A 20,519-nucleotide genomic window follows, 5' to 3' on the forward strand; every position below is an offset into this window, starting at 1 on the left:
ATGAATGACAAATGGATGAATGGGCGATAATTGTGCACCTTTACTTCACAATTGAATTTAAATGAGGCCTAACTTAATGATAAGGAGGGTGAAGAGGTTGATTTAATTTAGTTTAGTGAAATGATGCGTTTGTTATGCCTATTTATCATACCACTGTCTTTTACATTTTACTTTGTAAAAAGAAGTTGTTATGGAACCGTTTTATTTACTATAACTCTGATACTAATCAAATCTATTGTATGGGTAACAAATTCATGCTACATGGTGCAGTAGGCCTTTAGAATAATGCAAAACATATCCTTGACTCTGTCCAACTTGATGAGCGGGAAACAAACGATGTCAGTCAGCCTGCACAGCCGGCCCATCAAATCTACACCTAAACTACACCTAAACTATGTGTGAAACTAATTTCACACGTAATAAAAGTTAGCCTGTAGCCAAGTATCAGATAGAGAATATTCTGCAGTTTTTATTACACTTACCTTTGCCAAATAACTCTCATAGTTCAAGAGGTACAGCTCTGCTCCCCCTTTTTTTTAAGAATATCCGTGCATTCAGCACATGCCCATTTGGCCAGCAACATTGCTCTGGCTACTAAGCAAAAACTAGTAACATAATAAAATTACAATTACAATATATTTATTTATGCAATTCATCCTTTACAATTGTTCATGCACTGGTGCTTTGGTTCAGGAATGCAGCAAATCATTTCGCCTGTGCACCTGGTTCTACTATTATCTTCTCAGTTTCTATTTGGCCAAAAGAAGCTGTAACTGGACATTATTAATTACTATAACTATATTACTACGAAAATAGTCTATAGGCCTATGTGTTTCCTAGGACTTGGTAAAATTATACAAAACATGTCCTTGACATGATCTAAACAAATAACCATTGACATAATTGTTTTAAAAGGCTATATTTATTCATGCAATTAATCCTTTATGATAGTTTATGCACTATTTATCAAGTGGTGGTGCTTATGTTTGCGCACCTTGAGGGTTGATATGCATCTGATGCATATGCTAAAGGTGCGTCCGGCGGCGTTGTCTAGCGGGTACTTATAGGCTGAAAGGCCAGGAGGTTCTGGTGTTAAAAAGCAGAGCTTTATGCATGGTTGACTATACCCTCTCCTGCTAAAATGAAACATTGACAATATCAACACAAAGCCTGATATAGAACCAAAACAAGGGAGAGTCTCCCCTTGAAGTCTAAAATAGACCACATTTATAAATCAATTGACTGACATTGAGCCTGACCTTCTGACCTAAAATAGACCTGAAGAGAAAGAAAGAGGTATCAGTGGTGCCAAACAGAGCTCCTCCTGTCCCATGTGACACCCTGTGTTAAAAGAGGGACGGAGGGATGGAGGAAGAGTGACTCACCTGAGAGAGAGAAACTGATGAGCCTTCTGTTGCCAAGACTCTGTGTGACCTCCTGGCTGACCACTGGCTTCAGCACCTGTGAGGAAAGAAACAGAGAGAAAGAGAGAAAATGAGAAAGAGCAATGAGAGATAGACAGGAACAGGGAGGAAGGAAGCGACATTACAGTAGGGAGTGAGTTACATGCACTACCTCCCCTTACCTTCCCTCCCCCTCTCTCCTCCTCCTCCTCCTTATCTGTCCTGTCCTGTCTGGGAAGTGAGATCCAGTATTTCAGGCTGAGGGCTGGGGGATCAATAGCCTTGCATTCATTAGGGCTCAATTGATCCAGTCTCCAGGAAGGAAGAGGAAGAGCAGGGAGAGGCCCCCAGGGAGAGGCCCCCAGGGAGAGGCCCCCAGGGAGAGGCCTTCTCAGAACATAGAAAACTGTAGCTGCATCAGCCCTCCCATCCAGGGCTCTCTGATGGAGGAAACACCAACACCCAGAACCCATCAGCTGTCTCTGACATAGTGGAGAAAATTGTGTGTGTGTCAACACTGTATTTGCTACACTAGAGATTCACAAATCTGTACCGTGCCCTCAAAACTCTTTTGATATCTCGGTGGGAAGTGACTTCGCCCACCATTTTCTAAATGTTTATTACAAAACAAAAGCCTTAAATGCCAGTAACAGAAACAATTGGCAAGTGAACAAAATAACCTTAAGAGCAGGTGTTTGGACCAGTTTTAGACAAAGAAATGCAAATCCTTTGGTCCTGAACATAAAACAGAGGCCAACAACAAGGTCTATTCATAGATTATACCGTAACACAGAGAGATTAACATAATCTGACTGCCAGATTAATCAAATTACAGCTGAACCATAGATTCAGTCACAAAATGAATTGGCACTAGTTTCACAATAACAAGATTATACAAATGTGAAGAAAAAAAAATATCCTGAATTAAAAGATGTCAAAGAGAACTGGATGAATCAAAGTTATTTCAACCCCCAAAATAAATGTGATGATGTTGAATCAACGTAGAAAGCTGATTGGATTAGCAAAAAGCAATCAACGTAAAGGCATTTCATATTTTTTTCACTTTTAACCTAAATCCAATGACATTTTGTTGTTGAATTCACGTTAGTTGACAACTCAACCAAATGTAAATCAAAACTAAATCTTGATCTGAGCCCAGTTGGAGGGTGAGACATGATTGATGAGGAAACGCAGTAATCGATCGTCCTACTTCCTGCAAATAATGCATTCAGGTTGAGGAGGGGCCAAGTGGAGAAAACAAATACAAATACTTTGATAACTATCTGACCTGTAGGGGTTTTCATTTCTGCTCTTGAAAGATACAATATTGTTTCTACCAAATTATGCACATATTTACAGGAATGTCTCAATATGGACTGTACCCATCAGTCTTCAACGGTGAGTTAAACAAATAAATGTTTAAGCACTCTGTCCCCACTATTTGAGTTAGCAGGCGATGCTCTTACTCAAGATCAAGCCGTACTACATCTGCAGAGTGGATATGAATTAAATTAAAGGGCAAAAGCCATAAATAGACACCGAGCGGATCTGTCGGACAGCTCCCCCATATCACCTTCCTTGTTCTATCATCTTCCGAGACAAAAGTGAGACATCCCACTCCCTCTGTTTTTTTCTGGTTCTTATACAGTTAATGAACTAAGCAGACCAGACCCAGCTGCTAATGCATGGGTGCCTATGGGAGAGCCACCCCGTTAAGCAGACCGGAACTGACCATTTTTTTTCAATGGTAAATGGCCTGAGTGGGACATCTTCATTTGTCTACCATCTTTGTCATCTTCCAGTTCAGAGAACACATCCTCTAATTGAATCCAATGGTGGAGGAGTCATCACAATGAAAGATAGAGAGAGAGAGAGAGAGAGAGAGAGAGAGAGAGAGAGAGAGAGAGAGAGAGAGAGAGAGAGAGAGAGAGAGAGATGCTACATTAGAGTCATCACTTAGTGTATACAGACAGTGGGACAGAGAGTTTTGCTGACAAAAGGAGATTGCTATGGGAAGAAGTGTGTCTATAAAAGCCATGGGATGTGGTGGGATAGGACCTAGTACACATGTGCATTAATATTAAAGATGGCACCGATAGAGATGGCAGCTTCGCTTCTAGTCCTTAGGAAACTGTGCAGTATTTTGTTTTTTTATGTATTATTTCTTACATTGTTAGCCCAGAAAACCTTAAGTGTTATTACATACAGCCGGGAAGAACTATTGGATATCAGAGAGATGCCAACTTACCAGCACAACCAGCATTACGACCAGGAATATGACTTTCTCAAAGTGGATCCTTTGTCTGCACCTCCCAGGGCATTTTAATTGATTCCAGAGGCCCAAAACAACGCCACCGGAGGAGAGGGTGCGGGAGCGGTCTTCTTCTGAGGCTTCGGATGCGCACACACCACCCACCGCTTCCGAGTATATCACTTGCTAATGTCCAGTCCCTAGTTATCAAAGTCAACGGAATCAGGGCATGAGTTGCTTTCCAAAGAGATATCCGGGAATGTAACATAGTCTGTTTCACGGAAACATGGCTAGCTTGGGACATGCTGTCTGAGTCAGTAGCCAACAGGATTTTCAGTGGATCGCGCCGACAGGATTAAACATCTCTCCAGTAAGAAGAAGGGAGGGGTGTGTGTTTCATGATTAACGACTCATGGTGTAATTGTAACAACATACAGGAACTCAAGTCCTTTTGTTCACCTGACCTAGAATTCTTCACAATCAAATGCCAACCGTATTATCTCCCAAGTGAACACTCCTCGGTTATTGTCACAGCCGTGTATATCCCTCCGCAAGCAGATACCAAGACGCAATCAAGGAACTTCACTGCACTTCATGCAAACTGGAAACCATATATCCTGAGGCTGCATTTATTGTAGCTGGGGATTTTAACAAAGCTAATTTGAGAACAAGGCAACCTAAATTCTATCAACATATCGATTGCAGTACACGAGCGAGTAACACGCTCGACCATTGCTACTCTAACTTCCACAATGCACACAAGGCCCCCGCCCTCCTTTTGGCAAATCTGACCATGACTCCATCTTGTTGCTCTCCTCCTATAGGCAGAAACTAAAACAAGAAGCACCCGTGCTTAGGTCTATCCAACGCTGGTCTGACCAATCGGATTCCTCGCTTCAAGATTGCTTCGATTAGGTGGACTGGGATATGTTCCGGGTAGCCTCAGAGAACAACATTGGCGTATACGCTGACTCGGTGAGCGAGTTTATAAGAAAGTGTATAGGAGGTGCTGTACCCACTGTGCCTATTAAAACCTTCCCTAACCAGAAACCGTGGATTGATGGCAGCATTTGCGCAAAACTGAAAGCACGTACCACCGCATTTAATCATGGCAAGGCAACTGGGAATACGGCCGAATACAAACAGTGTAGTAACAAGCAAAGTGTCAGTTTAGAGACAAAGTGGAGTCGCAATTCAACGGCTCAAACACGAGACGCATGAGGCAGGATCTACAGAAAACCAGCCCCGTCGCAGATATCGACATCTTGCTTCCAGACATATTAAACACCTTCTTTGCGGGCTTTGAGGACAATACAGTGCCACCGACGCGGCCCACTACCAAAGACTGTAGGCTATCCTTCTCTGTGGCCGACGTGAGTAAACCATTTAAATGTGTTAACCCTCGCAAGGCTGCCGTCCCAGATGGCATCCCTAGTCGCGTCCTCAGAGCATGCGCAGACCAGCTGGCTGGTGTGTTTACGGACATATTCAATCAATCCCTATCCCAGTCTGCTCTCCCCACATTCTTCAAGATGGCCACCATTGTTCCTGTTCCCAAGAAAACCAAGGTAAATTAATTAAATGACTACTTCTGTCATCATGAAGTACTTTGAGAGACTAGTCAAGGATCATATCACCTCCACCCTACCTGTCATCCTAGACACACTTCAATTTTCTTACTGCCCCAATAGGTCCACAGATAATGCAATCGCCATCACACTGCACACTGCCCCATCCTATCTGGACAAGAGGAATACCTATGTAAGAATGCTGTTAATTTACTACAGCTCAGCATTTAACACCATAGCACCCTCCAAACTCATCATTAAGCTTGAGTCCCTGGGTCTTGACCCAGCCCTGTGCAACTGGGTCCTGAACTTCCTGACGGGCCGCCCCCAGGTGGTGAAGGTAGGAAACAACATCTCCACTCCGCTGATCTCAGCCCCCTCCTGTACTTCCTGTTCACCCACGACTGTGTGGCCATGCACGCCTCCAACTCAATCATCAAGTTTGCAGACCACACAACAGTGGTAGGCTTGATTACCAACAACGACGAGACAGCCTACAGGAGGTGAGGGCCCTCGGAGTGTGGTGTCAGGAAAATAACCTCTCACTCAATGTCAGCAAAACAAAAGACTTCAGGAAACAGCAAAGCGAGCACCCCCCTATCTATATTGAAGGGACAGCAGTGGAAAGTTTTAAGTTCCTCGGTGTACATATCACCGACAAACTGAAATGGTCCACACACACAGATATTGTGGTGTAGAAGGCGCAACAGCTCCTCTTCAAACCCTCACTAACTTTTACAGTTGCACAATCGAGAGCATCCTGTTGGGCTGTATCACTGCCTGGTACGGTAACTGCACCGCCCACAACCGCAGGACTCTCCAGTGGGTGGTGTGGTCTGCACAACATCACCGGGGGCAAACTACCTGACACCCGATGTCACAGGAAGGTGAATTGAAAAATCAATAAAGACAATAACCACCCGAGCCACTGCCTGTTCACCCCGCTTCCATCCAGAAGGCGAGGTCAGTACAGGTGCTTCAAAGCTGGGACCGAGAGACTGAAAAACAACTTCTATCTCAAAGCCATCAGATTGTTAAACAGCCATCACTAGCACAGAGAGGCGGCTGCCTACAGACTTGATATCACTTTAATAAATGGAACACTAGTCACTTGAATAATGTCACTTTAAGAATGTTTACATATCTTGCATTGCTTATCTCATATGTATATACTGTATATTGTATCCTACACTATTTATTCTATACTATCTATTGCATCTTAGCCGCTCTGTCACTGCTCATCCATATATTTTACATGTATATATTCTTATCCCACTCCTTTACTAGATTGTGTGTATTAGGTTTTGTTGTGGAATTTGTTAGATATTACCTGTTAGATACTGCTGCACTGTCGGCTCTAGAAGCAGAAGCATTTCTCTACGCTCGCAATAACATCTACTAACCATGCGTATGTGACCAATACAATTTGATTTGATATGATATGTCCATTTTCCACTGCAGGATTTTACACCGGTGCTTTGTCTTTCCACCCCTGAGGCCCCCCAAAAAGCCTTTGGCCATGGCCCAGGTGAACCTACTCTGACTTGAGGCCAGACTAGGGCCAGTGGGGTATTGATGGGAGTAACTGGTCGAGTCAGATTCAGAGAGGCAGCGTCAGATTCAAAGGCAGAGGGAGAGAGAGTGAGAAGAGGAGAGGGGGATTCTCCTCTGCAGTGCGGCTGCTCTGCTGACTGCTAAGGCTGGCGCCCCACTGAGTGAAAAGCTTACACAGCGGTCCTGTCAGCTCAGCGCACGGCAAGGCTTAGACTAAAGAGTCAGGACACAGTGAGGACAGAGACGCATACATACATATACTTTACGCCAACATAGATGCACACACACACACACACACACACACACACACACACACACACACACACACACACACACACACACACACACACACACACACACACACACACACACACACACACTGTGTTATCTGCGTTCTGTGTTACTGGCTTGGCGATTCCTCTCTAGGGACTCTCCTTCCAAGAATGTGTACTAGATTACAAATGGCTTGACTGAGAAACCCACAGCCATAATAGTAAACAACACAATGTATGCTGACATCCACAGAGCTGGGATGTAAACCTGTGCCATCATGTGCCATCTCTATCACACACACACACACACACACACACACACACACACACACACACACACACACACACACACACACACACACACAGAGAGAGAGCATAGAGACACAATCTCAGTTTCAAAGACACAAAGACACATCAAAATGGACAGAGCAGGCAACCACACACACTCCCACCGCCGATCACACGACAGAGGGAGAACCAAGCTTCTCAGCCTGCCTCTCCTGAATGAAGAGCTATACATACAGTAACTATTCAATGGAGGTAGACCTGAGCCAAACACTGTCATTTTTGTAAATAACTTCACCTCCTTTCTAATGTAATAGAGAGCTTTGAGAGTGATGAAAGAGTGGGAGCAAAGAGGGCCCAGTTCATCTGGAGAAGCGAGGCAAAGAGAGTCACACAGACGGCGATGGGCAGATAACACTGATGATAAATAAAGCTCTTACCCCCCCCCCCCCAATTCACTGCAACAAATCTCCTCCCTGCAGATGCAGATGCCCACAACGGCGACCCAATATGTCTGGGACCTCCTGTGGGCTCTGGCATTATACCAGTATGGGTACACTGATGGATGGGGAGAACTGGTTATCAGGTTTACTACCCCGCTCTGTGGATGTCTGCATACTATTATGGCTGTGGGTTTCTCAGTCAAGCCATTTGTAATCTAGTACACATTCTTGGAAGGAGAGTCCCTAGAGAGGAATCGCCAAGCCAGTAACACAGGACACAGATAACACAGCGTGTGTGTGTGTGTGTGTGTGTGTGTGTCTGTGTGTCTGTGTGTGTGATCTGAGATGAAACACAAAAGACGATAGGGACAGTTCCACACTGATTCTCTGATTTGACAGGCTCCTTATCTCAGTACACAGCCACCTCTCCTACAGCCTGAGGTTAGTATGCAAGCGACAACACATGACAGTTAAAGTGAAAACCACTTTGTACATTTTTGATACAGAAATACTATCATTTAACTACTAGATTGACACCTGCTACTTAGACGACGCCTACGCTGAATATAAATTATTTAATACACTAAGTGACAAGCGTCTTCAAACTTCAAGCGTTATGCCCTTTGGCAGAATAGAGCAGAACACACCCAGGAGTTAACAAAACAGATACTGTCACACATAGGAAGAGAGAGAGTGGGGGGAGAGAGTGAGAGAGAGAGAGAGAGAGAGAGAGAGAGAGAGTGATAGAGAGAGAGAGAGAGAGAGAGAGAGAGAGAGAGAGAGAGAGAGAGAGAGAGAGAGAGAGAGAGAGAGAGAGAGAAAGTAAGAGGTCGAGGGTGAGAGTGAGAGGCAGAGAAAGTGAGAGGTAAAGGGTGAGAGTGAGCGGTAGAGAAAGAGAGGACAAGATAGTACAAGAAGCAGAGAGAAATGAACTGGCCATCTATTACCCAGGCCAGCCAGGTGAGTAGAGTCCTCCTCCTCCTCCTCTCAGTGCGTCTCGGAGACACCATCAGTCACGGCTGTTGGCTGTCTCTCCATGAATCACACACCACACACACAGACACACACAAACACACTTCGCCTCATCGGTCCAAAGCGACCGAGCATGTCCACTCCATCATCTATCTTCCTGACAGGCTTCAGTATTGTAGTGAAGCACTGAAGCTAGGGCCCCCTTCGTCTGCCCATCCGTTTGATGTGTACTCCAGCTCAACCACTCAAGCCTTCTCTCTCCCTCTGACAAGGTGAGGTTATTTTAAACCAGGAATACAGTAGTCAGATCAGGTTTAGAGGTGATCAGCATTTCTGGTGGCCACGCCAGCACAACGGCAGGCAGCCGCGGTAACACTATAGCTAGCCTAGCTTAGGTCAAACACTGCACTACCAGCCAGGACCAACGTTCAATGTTGAATTAAGAAGTATGCAACAACAGGCCTACGGGTTTATGTAATCAAAGCAAAAGGACAGGAGATGGTAGAAGCCAACACAGTCAAAGTGACTCACACAATGACTGGCCAAAACACACAACACAACACTGTGTTGACATTAATGCAGGAAAACTTAAATCAGTTTTAACGAATTTGTATCAGGATGTTAAATGTGCAACCAGAGGGAAAAAAATTAATCTAGACCACCTTTACTCCACACACAGAGACGTATAGGGGCATACCGCCCCAAGAGATCCACAGATGATGCGATCTCTATTGCACTTCACACTGCCCTTTCCCACCTGGACAAAAGGAACACCTATGTGAGAATGTACAAAGTTCTCCCTCGCCCTCCATTTGGCAAATCTGACCATAACTCTATTCTCCTGATTCCTGCTTACAAGCAAAAATTAAAGCAGGAAGCACCAGTGACTCTGTCTATAAAAAAGTGGTCAGATGAAGCAGATACTAAACTACAGGACTGCTTTGCTAGCATAGACTGGAACATGTTCCAGGATTCTTCAGATGGCATTGAGGAGTACACCACATCAGTCACTGGCTTTATCAATAAGTGCATCGAGGACGTCGTCCCCACAGTGACTGTACGTACATACCCCAACCAGAAGCCATGGATTACAGACAACATCCGCACCGAGCTAAAGGGCAGGAGCAGGACTCTAACCCAGAAGCTTATAATAAATCACGCTATGCCCTCCGACGAACCAACAAACAGGCGAAGCGTCAATACAGGACTAAGGTCGAGTCATACTACACCGGCTCCGACGCTCGTCGGATGTGGCAGGGCTTGCTAACTATTACAGACTACAAAGGGAAGCACAACCGAGAGCTGCCCAGTGACACGAGCCTACCAGACAAGCTAAATAAGTTTTATGCTCGCTTCGAGGCAAGTAACACTGAAACACGCATGAGAGCATCAGCTGGTCCGAAAGACTGTGTGATCACGCTCTCCGCAGCTGATGTGAGTAAGACCTTTAAACAGGTCAACATTCACAAGGTCGCTGGGCCAGACGGATTACCAGGACGTGTACTCCTAGCATGCACTGACCAACTGGCAAGTGTCTTCACTGACATTTTCAACCTCTCCCTGTCTGAGTCTGTAATACCAACATGTTTCAAGCAGACAACCATAGTCCCTGTGCCCAAGAACACTAAGGTAACCTGCCTAAATGACTACCGACCCGTAGCACTCACGTCTGTAGCCATGATGTGCTTTGAAAGGCTGGTTATGGCCAACATCAACACCATTATCCCAGAAAACCTAGACCCACTCCAATTTGCATGCCTTCCCAAGAGATCCACAGATGATGCGATCTCTATTGCACTTCACACTGCCCTTTCCCACCTGGACAAAAGGAACACCTATGTGAGAATGCTAGTCATTGACTACAGCTCAGCGTTCAACACCATAGTGCCCTCACAGCTCATCAATAAGCTAAGGACTCTGGGACTAAACACCTCCCCCTTCAACTGGATCCTAAACTTCCTGATGGTAAGGGTAGGTAACAACACATCCGCCACGCTGATCCTCAACACGGGGGCCCCTCAGGGGTAAGTGCTCAGTCCCCTATTGTACTCCCTGTTCACTCATGACTGCACGGCCAGGCACAACTCCAACACCATCATTAAGTTTGCTGATGACACACCAGTGGTAGGCCTGGTCACCGAAAACAATTAGACAGCCTATAGGGAGGAGGTCAGAGACCTGACCGTGTGGTGCAATTACAACAACCTCTCCCTCAACATGTTCAAGACAAAGGAGATGATTGTGGTCTACAGGAAAAGGAGGACCGAGCACGCCCCCATTCTCATCGATGGGGCTGTAGTGGAGCCGGTTGAGAGCTTCAAGTTCCTTGGTGTCCACATCACCAACAAACTAACATGGTCCATGCACACCAAGACAGTCCTGAAGAGGGCACGAAAAAAACTATTCTCACTCAGGAGACTGAAAAGATTTGTCATGGGTCCTCAGATCCTCAAAAGGTTTTACAGCTGCACCATCGATACCATGCTGACTTGTTGCATCACTGCCTGGTATGGCAACTCCTCGGCCTCTGACAGCAAGGCACTACAGAGGGTAGTGCGTACGGCCCAGTATTTCACTGGGGCCAAGCTTCCTGCCATCCAGGACCTCTATACCAGGCAGTGTCAGAGGAAGGCCCTAAAAATGGTCAAAGACTCCAGCCACCCTAGTCATAGACTTTTCTCTCTGCTACCACACGGCAAGCAGTGTGCCAAGTCTAGGTCCAAGAGGCTTCTAAACAGCTTCTACCCCCAAATCATAAGACTCATGAACAGCTAATCAAATGGCTACCCAGACCTTTTGCACCACCCCCCCTGCTGTTGCTAGTCTCCGTTATTATCTATGCATAGCCACATTAATAACCCTACCTGCATGTATATCATTTCCTCAATTACCTCGACACTGGTGCCCCTGCACATTGACACATTGACTCTGAACCGGTACCCCCTGTATATAGCCCCGCTATTGTTATTTACTGCTGCTCCTTAATTATTTGCTTTTGTTATCTCTTACTTTTTTTTTAGGTATTTTCTTAAAACTGTATTATTGGTTAAGGGCTTGTAAGTAAGCATTTGACTGTCAGGTCTACACCTTTTGTATTCGGCGCATGTGACAAATACAATCTGATTTGATTTGATTATTTGATTTGATTTTTGTATAAAAAAACACACAAACAGAGACATATCTCTTTACAGATTTGACCAGAAGCAGTGCACTTTATAGGGAATAGGGTGTGATTTGGGATTCGCCCCCATTGTTGTCATTATATTAATAAATAGGGAGTGCCTTTGCACTCAAAGCCCATCTTCAACACACTTCAACAGGGCACAATGCTGTAGTGGTAGTTAACTGTGCTTCACAAACTCTCCACAGCCCAATAAAGGATAAAGGTGCCATGTAGTGAAAAGCTAATTAAGGTAACTCTCGCTCCAGCATTTAGGAAATGAGAAACTCCACCAATAAGAGCCAATCTGGATCTGTCCATGATCAGCTAATCCACAGACAGAAGGTAGAAAGAGCTCAACTCTCAAAAGACGACACAGTAAGACAGTCATTGCAATACTGTAGAATGACATAGAATCTATTAATGATATATCCTATGAATTATGGGACCTCTATGGTCATTACACTTTACAATTCCACTATGCATTCAATCGAAAAGTGGGTGGGGGCATCACAGCACGCAAAAGAATAGGGATGAATACAGCAAGGACAATCTTACAGTATGAAGTCCTCTAACCAAAACAACAGAAGGAGAGGATGAAAGAGGCTGGCCACCCACAGAGCTCTTGAACTTCCCATTCAGCCAAGGATAGGAGGATGAGGGATAGGGAGGTCTGCACGCAACCTCTCGCTCATTAAAGAGGACTTCTACTCACTCTCTTCCCCCTGTTATTTCTAATCCCTATTTCTTCCCCCCTGTTTGTGTGCAGTAATACTCCTTTGTATGTCTGTGGCTGCATTTACAGGCCTCGATGAGGACCTGACTACTGTAGAGTTAGCTACTGTGTAAACCAACTGCCATTATAGAAATTGACTTGAGTCTTATGTTGGGATGCTACATTGTTGGAATGTGCTCCCACAGACATTGATAGTAAATCAAATCAAATCCAAATGTATTTGTCACATGCGCCGAATACAACACCTTACAGTGAAATGCTTACTTACGAGCCCCTAACCAACAATGCAGTAAAAAAAATTAACAAATACGGAGAATAATAAGAAATAAAAGTAACAAGTAATTAAAGAGCAGCACTAAAATAACAATAGTGAAACTATATACAGGGGGGTACCGGTACAGAGTCAATGTGAGAGGGCACCGGTTAGTTGAGGTAATATGTACATGTAGGTAGAGTTATTAAAGTGACGATGCATAGATAATAACAACAGAGAGTAGCAGTGGTGTAAAAGGGGGGGGGGGGGGGGGGGTCAATGAAAATAGTCTGGGTAGCCATTTGATTAGGTGTTCAGGAGTCTTATGGCTTGGGAGTAGAAGCTGGCAGTGATGCAACCCGTCAGGATGCTCTCGATGGTGCAGCTGTAAAACCTTTTGAGGATCTGAGGATCCATGCCAAATCTTTTCAGTCTCCTGTGGGGGAATAGGTTTTGTCGTGCCCTCTTCACGACTGTCTTGGTGTGTTTGGAACATGTTAGTTTGTTGGTGATGTGGACACCAAGGAACTTGAAGCTCTCAACCTGCTCCACTACAGCTCTGTCGATGAGAATGGGGGCGTGCTCGGTCATCTTTTTCCTGTAGTCCACAATAATCTCCTTTGTCTTGATCAGGTTGAGGGAGAGGTTGTTGTCCTGGCACCACACGGTCAGGTCTCTGACCTCCTCCCTATAGTCTGTCTCGTCGTTGTTGGTGATCAGGCCTACCACTGTTGTGTCATCTGCAAACTTAAAGATGGTGTTGGAGTACTGCCTGGCCGTGCAGTCATGAGTGAACAGGAAGTACAGGAGGGGACTGAGCACGCACCCCTGAGGGGCCCCTGTGTTGAGGTTCAGCATGGTGGATGTGTTGTTACCTACCCTTACCACCTGGGGGTGGCCCGTCAGGAAGTCCAGGATCCAGTTGCAGAGGTGTCTAGTCCCAGGGTCCTTAGCTTATTGATGAGCTGTGAGGGCACTAATGGTGTTGAACGCTGAGCTGTAGTCAATGAATAGCATTCTCACATAGGTGTTCCTTTTGTCCAGGTGGGAAAGGGCAGTGTTCAGTGCAATAGAGATTGCATCATCTGTGGATCTGTTGGAGCGGTATGCAAATTGGAGTGGGTCTAGGGTTTCTGGGATAATGGTGTTGATGTGAGCGATGACCAGCCTTTTGAAGCACTTAATTGCTATAGACGTGAGTGCTACGGGTCGATAGCAGCTACAGTAGGGTCTGTATAGGTTTGTCTCTTTTTATTTAAACGCCAACATAAGCTGATCCTAGATCTGTGCTAGACCTGTGCCTATAGGTTACAAAATATGTGGCTATAGGTTACTCGATCTGTGCCTATTGGTTAACTTCTACACAGAGCATTAGGGAGGAGGACAGAGGGGAGGGGTTAAGACGAGGGTATGACACTCACAGGGGCAGATGCATTCTTCACTGTCACACTGGGTGTGGTGGCTCGCAGGGCTCCGCTCACACCGTGGTAATACTTGAAGCATATCTTAGTCTCCGCTGCAGGAGAGAGGGAAAGAAACAGAGAGAGAGAAAGAGAGAGAGAGATTTTAACTTTAATTGCCCTTTTCTTGACATGTTTCAATGAATGGCAACCAATTGTACCGTCCGACGACACTTTTTACTGAAATAGTCACATCCAGTGAGCGTGTCAAAATCAAGAGAGAGAGTGAGACATACTGAGAGAGAGAGAAAGAGGGAGGGAGAATAAGGGATAACAAGACAGAGAGAGAGAGAGAGTGAGAGAGAGAGAGAGAGAGATAGATAGATACAGTGCCTTGCGAAAGTATTCGGCCCCCTTGAACTTTGCGACCTTTTGCCACATTTCAGGCTTCAAACATAAAGATATAAAACTGTATTTTTTTGTGAAGAATCAACAACAAGTGGGACACAATCATGAAGTGGAACAACATTTATTGGATATTTCAAACTTTTTTAACAAATCAAAAACTGAAAAATTGGGCGTGCAAAATTATTCAGCCCCTTTACTTTCAGTGCAGCAAACTCTCTCCAGAAGTTCAGTGAGGATCTCTGAATGATCCAATGTTGACCTAAATGACTAATGATGATAAATACAATCCACCTGTGTGTAATCAAGTCTCCGTATAAATGCACCTGCACTGTGATAGTCTCAGAGGTCCGTTAAAAGCGCAGAGAGCATCATGAAGAACAAGGAACACACCAGGCAGGTCCGAGATACTGTTGTGAAGAAGTTTAAAGCTGGATTTGGATACAAAAAGATTTTCCAAGCTTTAAACATCCCAAGGAGCACTGTGCAAGCGATAATATTGAAATGGAAGGAGTATCAGACCACTGCAAATCTACCAAGACCTGGCCGTCCCTCTAAACTTTCAGCTCATACAAGGAGAAGACTGATCAGAGATGCAGCCAAGAGGCCCATGATCACTCTGGATGAACTGCAGAGATCTACAGCTGAGGTGGGAGACTCTGTCCATAGGACAACAATCAGTCATATATTGCACAAATCTGGCATTTATGGAAGAGTGGCAAGAAGAAAGCCATTTCTTAAAGATATCCATAAAAAGTGTTGTTTAAAGTTTGCCACAAGCCACCTGGGAGACACACCAAACATGTGGAAGAAGGTGCTCTGGTCAGATGAAACCAAAATTGAACTTTTTGGCAACAATGCAAATTGTTATGTTTGGCGTAAAAGCAACACAGCTGAACACATCATCCCCACTGTCAAACATGGTGGTGGCAGCATCATGGTTTGGGCCTGCTTTTCTTCAGCAGGGACAGGGAAGATGGTTAAAATTGATGGGAAGATGGATGGAGCCAAATACAGGACCATTCTGGAAGAAAACCTGATGGAGTCTGCAAAAGACCTGAGACTGGGACGGAGATTTGTCTTCCAACAAGACAATGATCCAAAACATAAAGCAAAATCTACAATGGAATGGTTCAAAAATAAACATATCCAGGTGTTAGAATGGCCAAGTCAAAGTCCAGACCTGAATCCAATCGAGAATCTGTGGAAAGAACTGAAAACTGCTGTTCACAAATGCTCTCCATCCAACCTCACTGAGCTCGAGCTGTTTTGCAAGGAGGAATGGGAAAAAATGTCAGTCTGTCGATGTGCAAAACTGATAGAGACATACCCCAAGCGACTTACAGCTGTAATCGCAGCAAAAGGTGGCGCTACAAAGTATTAACTTAAGGGGGCTGAATAATTTTGCACGCCCAATTTTTCAGTTTTTGATATGTTAAAAAAGTTTGAAATATCCAATAAATGTCGTTCCACTTCGTGATTGTGTCCCACTTGTTGTTGATTCTTCACAAAAAAATACAGTTTTATATCTTTATGTTTGAAGCCTGAAATGTGGCAAAAGGTCGCAAAGTTCAAGGGGGCCGAATACTTTCGCAAGGCACTGTAGATAGATAGATAGATAGAGAGAGAGAGAGAGAGAGAGAGACAAAGGAGGTGAGATTAAGGTCACGTCACCACAAAGTCATTTTTTCCCCTTCCTGTGACCCACTGGATTAGATGGAGGGATGGATTGGACAGAGGGATGGATTGGACAGAGGGATGGGTGGATGGAGGGAATAGAGAATAGTAGTGACAGAGATGATGGCAGGCTTCCTGACAGGATGATCCAACCCTAATCCCTTTGTTGACATCATCATCAGGTTGGTGGATGAGGAATGCAGAGATGGAGCACTATAGTTCATCATTGTTGTGCGACAGACTATAATCCACTGTGTCCAATGAAGGAAGTCAATCACTTCAACATAAATTTATTTTTTTAAACTGTTCATTTTCCTCTAAATTGTACTGCTATCATTGCGATACAGCCACTGTAGGTTAAAGAGGCGTCGGCTGACATAATAGGAGAATAAATCAATTTAGGATAGGCATGTGCATTCTTGTCTATTGTGTGTGTGAGAGAGAGAGCGAGAGCGACAGAGAGAGAGAGAGAGAGAGAGAGAAAGAGGGAGAGACAGAGAGAGAGATAGAAACATGCTCTAGGGAGCACACATTGTGATGACAAAGAGGTGTTCACGAGAGGAGAGTCCCAGGTGAATTTGTGCTGCCAAATCCGTCTCCTTATGCAGTTACTACACATGTTCTAAAAACAGAAAATCAGAGCTGAGCAAAAAAAGATAGCCACCAGAAAAGACCCACTTTCGGAACGCTCCACTTGACTTCCCCTGTGTGTGTGTGTGTGTGTGTGTGTGTGTGTGTGTGTGTGTGTGTGTGTGTGTGTGTGTGTGTGTCTCAGTCTGAAAACAGCTCACACCTGCTCCTCTGTCACCTAACTAATAGGGTACCATTTCACTCTGTAACACATTCCATTTGTATCCAAGGGAGGCTCTAACGAAAAATCACTATCTGCTTGTCACACAAAAATGGGCTCCCCTTATTTTAGCATTCCTAGCACAGTCATTGGACTCTGCCACCACAGGGGAGTGCCAGGCTTTTCCACAGGGAACCTGAGGATATCTCTCTCTAGGCTTGGGCTTTCTGCAGCCTCGGCAGTAGATAAGGCGGTTTGTTTAGACTGATCCTGAGTCCCAGCCACAGATCAGGCAGGCTGCCATGTGAGCAGTAGACATTAGTCCTGCTAGTTGTCATATCCCTGTCGGAGATGAATAGCAAGGGAGAGAGAAATCAATACATCCGTCCTGGTCGGCGGTGGCAGGTTTGAGAATGAGATATGGACAGAAATGTGGATAATGGGACATATTTTGCATAATCACAGTTTTTAAAAAAAAATTTAAACTCTACCTGGCTGAAAAATTGGTGGTGAAATTGTCAGAAAGTTCCAGACATCTGGAGGAGAGAGTGGGTTTTTGAGTCTGACTCACTGTGATTTCTGCAGCCCTCGGAAACATCAGTGCCTGCCTGTAGCCTGATGCACCATTTTAATTAGTATAAATAAAGTATCACCTCATGGTATAATTCTAACAGCTTGCGACATCCAAGAGATAAATACTGACATTTTGCTTAGGCCAGTAAACATCCAATGTAGTCTAAATACTTATGACAAAACAAACATAGAGGGGTTGAAATTCGCTATCAACTCTCTCTACAGATAAACAACATGCTCCACACACAGGACGTGCTACAATGCTGAACTTCAAATCTCCCACAGTGATAAAACAACAGGAACAGTCTCAGAATATTTGCTACCAGTTGACCTGTAGACATTTAAAATGTCATTTTAAAGGAGATAGGTATACGATAGGTATACTTACAATCTGCAAAGTAGGAGCTGGTATCGATCTTCCACACTATCTGGCCTTTGTGGGAGCCGTTCACTCCCCGGTTCTTATAGTCCAGAAAGTTCTCCGACAGTCCCTCATCTAAATGAACAGGAACATCATACACAATGTAACAGTATATATTGTAGCTTCTATATTATTTTGTATGCTCACTGTAATCAAAGCCCACTGTGAACTTGACAAATGTCAGTTGGGAAAAGGTCTAAACCTCCCACTGGACACACACTGGTTGAATCAACGTTGTTTCCATGTCACTTCAACGAAATTACGTTGAACCAACGTGTACTAGACGTTGAACTGACGTCTGTGCCCACTAGGATTAGTCTAATGGGCAAAGTTTGGACAATCCTTCTGATGTTTGGAACTGGTGTAGACTTGACTCTTGCCATTGACTCATCAGAAGCTCCACCCACCTATGAGGTACATGCCGATCCAGTCCCCGGCATCCACCTCCTCCTTGATGTCCCAGCAGATGAGCATGTCCTGGGACTGGCTGATGGCGTAGTGGGAGGTGCTGACGGTCAGCGTTGAGCGGCTGTCCGAGGTGACCAGGTCAGCATCGCTAGTAGAGCGGGGCTGCAGGGCCAGGGCGGTGGCGTGGTCGTGCCGGGGCCCACCGTTGGGGTACTGCTCGGGGCTGTAGCTGTAACGCGTCCCAGCGTCCTTGCAGCGCCGCCGACTCTGGGCGCTGCGCGACGGCGACGCCATGGCGGACAGGCCCAGGAACCTGTTTTGGTACAAGTTCTGGAGGGAGGTACAACACACACACTACAGGGTAATGTAATTACCGGAAGATGTGTTGGATGTTTCATGTACGAGATAATACATTGTAATATGATGTAAGTCCAGCAGCTTTAAATAGTGAAGTAAATTAGGGACATTGTTGCTGGACTACTTTGATTACATTCTGACTGAGGTAAATTTTCTGTTAGAAAAAAAGGAAGTAAAATGATCCATCATATTGGACCGATATACAGCGTCACTAATACCATCCCTTCACATCGTGACTACATAGAGTTTACACAGTGAGAATATTTCTGCCAGTACCAGCTTTGAGATGGGTGTGTTGAGATTGTAGGGCACTTTGCACTACCCATTGCCAATCTGCTTAGACATCGAAGCTCTTTCGCGTGGCATTAAAAGACAGATAAGAGCAAATGTAAACACAAGTGAATGCTCATTCGCTCAATCAGAGGATTCCGAGCCGTTCCACCCAGCGGCAGTTGCAGTCATTTGGCACTCCGTTCCACATCACCATAAACATGGAGGTTGTTAACTGTTAGCAGCAGGACAATCACAGTAATTCATAGGCGCTGGCAGAAACATTTGGGCAAACACACTCATTTGTAATGGACGCTAACGATGTGTGGGAAGAGTGTGGGGGAATGGGTTCCACTGATGGAAATGTTAATCTGATGGTAGAGCCATGAGGTGCAATCTGGGTCTTGTTCAGTAGGGAGTGAACATTATGAAATGTTTTTAAACTGGGAGGTGTTAGTAAAACTTGTCCCATGACAACACAGATTTTTCCGTTACTGTTGCAAAACGTTTTGGTGCAGTTTGCCCCACTGAACACTGCCCTGGTGTTGTAGGTTTTAGGGGTTGGTGGACACATTAGTAAGTGAACGGTCGGTTATCCAGCCCACCAAGGTCAAGGTGGGGAGGTGTACACACTGTATACATTCCATTCTAACGAGCAACCATTACAGGTGCCTTCTTTTGCTGAAGGATTGTGACTGATTGCATGATGAATATGGATCCTAAAATGATGACCTTGGTTTGGTTAAGGTTTAGTTTAAATGGGTCTTTTCCCCATTGGATGTGGGTTTGGTGCATTATAGTGGTGAAGGCCTAAAATTGGAAGAAGATAGGGAAAACAATATAATCCAGTCTGATGTGTCTTCGCATCGTCAAAGCCAGCTCCTCCTAAGGAAGTGTTCACATCCTTGCACAGTGAGTGCAATGATGAACTAGGCTACGTTTGCTTGTGTGTGTTTTGATCACACAAACCCCCCACACTCCCCAGAGATCCTTATCTTTTACATACAGAACATCAATATAGGTTTCTGGCCTAAGGGTACCCACAGACACAATCCTCATCGTAAACAGCCTGGAGTGAACAATCCATGGTGTAGCCTACATGCAGTGACAAAATAAAAAGTCCTATCTGTGTGTTGGAAAGCAGCCCTCCCACAGTAGAAGAGGTATTGACAGACAGCTCTGCCTCTAGAGACACCTGGCAGTCTAACTCCCACTGCGAAAGAACACCCTAACTTCTCAGTGAGATTACCATCACCTTATTCAGCTTTAGGCTGGTTTACTCCAACACATCTTCAGTGAAAAGGCCTGATCCTTGCTAACA

The 20,519-nt window shown here is 44.9% G+C and overlaps 1 protein-coding gene across 2 annotated transcripts in view; it reads right to left on the reverse strand.

The window, feature by feature from the left end:
* Positions 1–20,519, reverse strand: part of hecw1a (HECT, C2 and WW domain containing E3 ubiquitin protein ligase 1a) — a 79,138-nt gene that overhangs the window by 49,794 nt on the left and 8,825 nt on the right. For both annotated transcript variants that reach the window (XM_021562699.3, XM_021562698.3), the window contains exons 3-6: positions 18,571–18,901; positions 18,131–18,238; positions 14,319–14,413; positions 1,386–1,461 (exon numbers count right to left, since the gene is read on the reverse strand). In XM_021562699.3, the coding sequence (XP_021418374.2) occupies positions 1,386–1,461; positions 14,319–14,413; positions 18,131–18,238; positions 18,571–18,901 (610 nt within the window). The remainder of the gene's footprint in view (positions 1–1,385; positions 1,462–14,318; positions 14,414–18,130; positions 18,239–18,570; positions 18,902–20,519) is intronic.

The sequence above is a fragment of the Oncorhynchus mykiss genome, chromosome 15 (genome assembly GCF_057628025.1).
Source record: "Oncorhynchus mykiss isolate SJ-2025 chromosome 15, ASM5762802v1, whole genome shotgun sequence".
NCBI lineage: Eukaryota > Metazoa > Chordata > Actinopteri > Salmoniformes > Salmonidae > Oncorhynchus > Oncorhynchus mykiss.